Raw genomic sequence first — 4,154 nt, 5'->3', positions numbered from 1 at the left:
GTGTGGCTGGATGGGGGGCATGCCTCTGGGCAGCTGCCCCCCACATCTGGCTGGGGTTGCACAGCTGGGGCAAAGAGGTCCTCACGGGTGCACGCTCCTCTGGGGTTGCGAGTATCAGAGCAGCAGGGTCTGTGCAGTGGGGGGCAGGCTCTGGCGTGAAGAGGCACAGCTGGTTTCTCTCATGATCAACAGGGTGTCCTGCTCCCCTAAAACCACCCCTCCCTCGGAGTCTCCAAATCCTACTGATGGAGTGGGAGCTGGGAGGGAAGTGATGCAAGAAGTGGTCACTCTGCCACTTGGGGGTTGGGGTCTGGCCCCGTGCCTGGGGGGCTGGCGCCATTACCCAAGGGGAGCTGCTTTCTCACGGCCCGTGACTGTCTGTCTGGAGGCTGGGCCGGCCCCAGAGCCCCTCCCCTCCATGCTAGCTAAGTGATCGCAGTCCTGCCTGGTACCAAAGACGTCGGGGGGGGGGGAAGCAGCCTCCCTAACTGCCCACCTCCTTCTTCGGCCCTTGCTATCCTTCCCAATATTCTTAGCCCTGGGAAAGTCAGTTTGGCAGGCCGGGGTAGGGTGCTGGGACAATCCATCATCACTTAGTCCCCAGGGATGTGGTTATTGAGGTGGCCCTGGGCCAGGTTCCAGCCTTGCCAGGAGTCAGGAGTGCCAGGCATATGTTCAAAGTGGTCCCTGGCACAGGCATACTCCCTTGCCCAGGACTGGGGTGTCTAGGGGCTTCCTTGGGCCCCTCCTAAGACTCAAGCCAGGCTTCCTGGGTTTCCTGGGCCATAGCATGCAGGCAGCCGCAGCGTGTTCCTTTGAGATGAACACTGCTGGGCTGCCGGGGGCTCAGATGCAGAACCGCCGCCCTCGTGGTTCCTGTAGTCGGGGGGCCCGAGGTGCCTGGTCCTGGCCAGAGCCATGCTTGAGGCATCAGCGGCCCCATCAGGCATGTGTCACTGCTTCCAGAGTCCGTTTTCTGCTCTACTGAATTCCACAAGGGCACAGGGAGGGGCTCCCTCACGCGAGCCCCTCTAGGGCTGTGGATGGGCCCCTCCCACCAGGTACCCTGCCACAGAGTGAGCATGTGGTGCACCAATGGATGGACAGATGGACAAAACTGGCTGGCTGGAAGGCAGTGCCTGGGAGAAGCCAGGGAGGAGGTAGGGAGGAGGGGCGCAGGCTACGACCGAAGGTGGAGGGTTCCCAGACAACCCTGGATCTCAGTCTCCTCCCATCGGAGTCCAGATGGGCCCTCAGGGGGCCAGTTCACGTGGACTCTCCTGTGATTCATTCCTCACCCTTCATGGGACGCCATGTGGTGGGTCCACACAGACTGCCGTGGGGCTCCTCACCCTTGGGCCAGGGTGTGGGTCAGGCCTGGTGAGGCAGGGCCCAGGAGTCGCTGGTCTGCAGGCCCTGGTCTAGGTGAGGAGCCAAGGTTTAGGGCTGCTCTGGAGGAGCTGGACCGGAGGGCTTTCTGAGGCAGTAGCCCCCCAGGTGGGTGGAAGACGAGGGTGGTTCAGGTGTCCCTAGCCCAAGGGGCCTTATCTTCTGATTCTTATCAAAGAGCCTGCTGCCCTGCCCTTGCCCACCCAGGCCACAGAGCCTGCCGTGTGAGGCCCTGCTGCGGAAGAAGGGGAGACGGGTGGGCCGGCCCAGGGAGACAGAGGCAGCCTGGATAACTAGAGGCTGGAGGGGCGGGGGAGGCAGAGAGTGACAAAGGATGGCTGGGGTGGAACGGAAGGTGCACAGCAAGCAGGGGACAAGGGGAGAAAAGATACTGCCCGATAAGCTGTCCCTGCCCAGAGGCCCTGCAGCCGGTGGTGAGGGGAGGGTGAAGCAGCGGGACTTGTCCAGTGAGGAGCTCCAAAGCAAGATGTCAGCCCCCTCAGAGCCTAGCTTGGGGGTGGGGGGTGGCCCAGCTGTGCCTTGACTTTCCCATCTGAAAAGTGGAAGTTCACCTTGCTGACTTCCTAGGGCTGTTAGGAGAGCTCAAGGTGGGCAGGGCAACAGCTGGGCCAGTCTGCCTTCCAGGTAGGAGTCAGTCAGTCTGGGAACCGCAGAGAGAAGCAGAGCCCCAGGGTAGAGGGGAGGGAAGGATGGGCTGCCCTGGGGCCCCAGCCAGGGCAGGGGAGGGGGGAGCAATTCTCCATACCCTTTACTCTGGTCTGGCACATGGGGCTGGGAATCCTTGAAGATTTCCACACAATTCAGTACCTACAGATCCCAGGCTGGGTAACCGGTTCAAGGCACCCAGGGCCCCAGGGCCCTAGGGATCAGGGCATCAGCACCCTGCCACCAATTTAAGAGGAGGATGACTGCTCTCACTAAGACTCTGATAGAAACACAAGAAGCAGCAGAAATGGATGAGGCCCCCCATGCCTTTCAGGGGGAGTACGGGCAAGATTTCTAGACACCTCTCTGCATGAGGGCTGGGTACGGGATGACTTTCAGCTGTGTGCAAGGCTGAGGTCCTGAGGTCCCTGCCATGGGTGCCCAGGTGTGAGGCTGACCCCACAGGAGAGGGGGACATTGCGGGGCCCAGTTCTGGTCCTGGGACCAAGGGCAAATATCAATAATTTAACTTCTCAGAGCCTCGGTTTCCTACTTGTAAAATCCTTGGCTCCGCATCACCAAAGAGTAAATGAGCTTTGCCACTTGAAGAGGAGGACAGAGTATCAGGTCCAGGCCCCCTCCCTACCGTGGGGGACACTGCAACCCCAGAGGCAGCCTGCCAGGCCCAGGGATAAATATTTGTTGAATGAATGAGGACTGACACCTGGATGCAGAGGTGCCCCTCCGTGCCTCCCATTGGCTGAGGCCTCAGGCAGGGCTGCTGTCTTCCACCTTATTACTCTCCTGGCACGGCCCGGGCGCCAGTGGGGGGTGGGGGACTAACGGCAAGGGACCAAGCCTTCTCCCTTCACCGACCTGGAGGCCTGGCTCTCTCTCTGGCCCTGGACTGCACCTGCCCAGCACAGGTAGCTCAGGATTAGACACTGATGTGGTGGGATGGAGGGCCAGCTTTCTCCCAGCCCCACCTCACCCCCTCCTCTGTTTCCCACTCCCGCACTCCACAGGCTGAGGGGGGCATGTGTTCTGCCCCCTGCTTGGCAGAACGCACAACTCCTGGGGGCTCAAAGCTCAGCCGTTTCCCCAGTTTCCCTTGGGGATGTCCCAGACTCCCAGACCTGGAACTGGGGAAAAGACCACCCCCCCCTCAGGATGGTTGAGCTCCAAAAGGTGAGCATGGTCACCCCAGCTTCTGAATGGGGCCTGCCAACTTCTGATGAGAATGGGCTTGGTGGGTGTTTGTGAAACCAGAGCAAGTGGCAGAAGGTCATGGCCCCAGGGTGAGATCAGATCACTGGCCACAGGTTGTTGACAAAGCCTGATTCCTGCGTCCTCTCCCACTCAGTGGGGGCAGGGCGGGCCTGGAAGTGGGCCAGGGTGCTACTGCCCCACCAACCCTCATCCCCCAGCACAGAAGGCTGGACAACATCCCGAAGGGTCCTCGGAGAATGCAGGTGCCCAGACATCAGGAGTCAGTGGGTTCCTGGTAGGGGCAGAAACCCTGTGGCCCCTGCCTGTGAGTGGGGGCTGGCCGGTGAGGAAAGGGCAGACTGGGCAATGCCCTGTCCTCTCTGTGGATCAGAGTGATAAGTGTAGGCTCCGCAGATGAATGTGTCAGGCTGGATGCTGTAGCCCCTCGGCCCCTCCGGGGAAACCCGGGTAACCAAGACACTGCTGGGAAGCTTTGGGGAGCAGCCGCTGCTGGAGTGAAGCAGGGCTGCCCAGCGCCCGTCCCCACGCCTCTGGGGGTGTCTCCGCGGTTCTGTGTATGCTCGGGGAGGGGAGAAGAGGGGCTGCTGGAGGGAGGAATCGGGAGTGGAGGGAGGAATCGGGAGTGGAGGGGGCAGCAGGACAGAGCTCCCGGCTGCCACAGGCACCCCACTCTTTTCCCCCCGGGACGCGCTCCTCGGGGAGGAGAGGACGGAGGAAGCGAGGAAGCGCTGAGACCCTCAGCCCTCCGGGTAGTTCGGAACCAGGTTGACCCGTCCGAGCTGGAAGGGCGCATCCTGGGGTTGGGAAGAGGGTGTCCGACGGATGAGGAGGGCAATACCCGGGGCCCGAGACCGCCCACCAGATCGGAA

General features: G+C 61.7%; 1 protein-coding gene and 1 pseudogene across 1 annotated transcript in view; one reads left to right on the top strand and one right to left on the bottom strand.

Moving 5' to 3' along the window:
• Positions 1-3,094, bottom strand: part of GCGR (glucagon receptor) — a 7,482-nt gene extending 4,388 nt beyond the window's left edge. Inside the window, 3 exon segments of the mRNA XM_010856535.1 lie at positions 1,353-1,421; positions 2,156-2,217; positions 3,047-3,094. Of these exon segments, the coding sequence (XP_010854837.1) occupies positions 1,353-1,421; positions 2,156-2,217; positions 3,047-3,094 (179 nt within the window).
• A 131-nt stretch (positions 3,095-3,225) lies between these two features.
• The window catches only part of LOC105000587, a 21,306-nt pseudogene continuing 20,377 nt past the window's right edge, over positions 3,226-4,154 (top strand).

The sequence above is a fragment of the Bison bison genome, unplaced genomic scaffold (assembly GCF_000754665.1).
Source record: "Bison bison bison isolate TAMUID 2011002044 unplaced genomic scaffold, Bison_UMD1.0 scf7180017864371, whole genome shotgun sequence".
Classification (NCBI taxonomy): Eukaryota; Metazoa; Chordata; class Mammalia; order Artiodactyla; family Bovidae; genus Bison; species Bison bison.
This window is presented reverse-complemented; position numbering and strand designations above follow the sequence as displayed.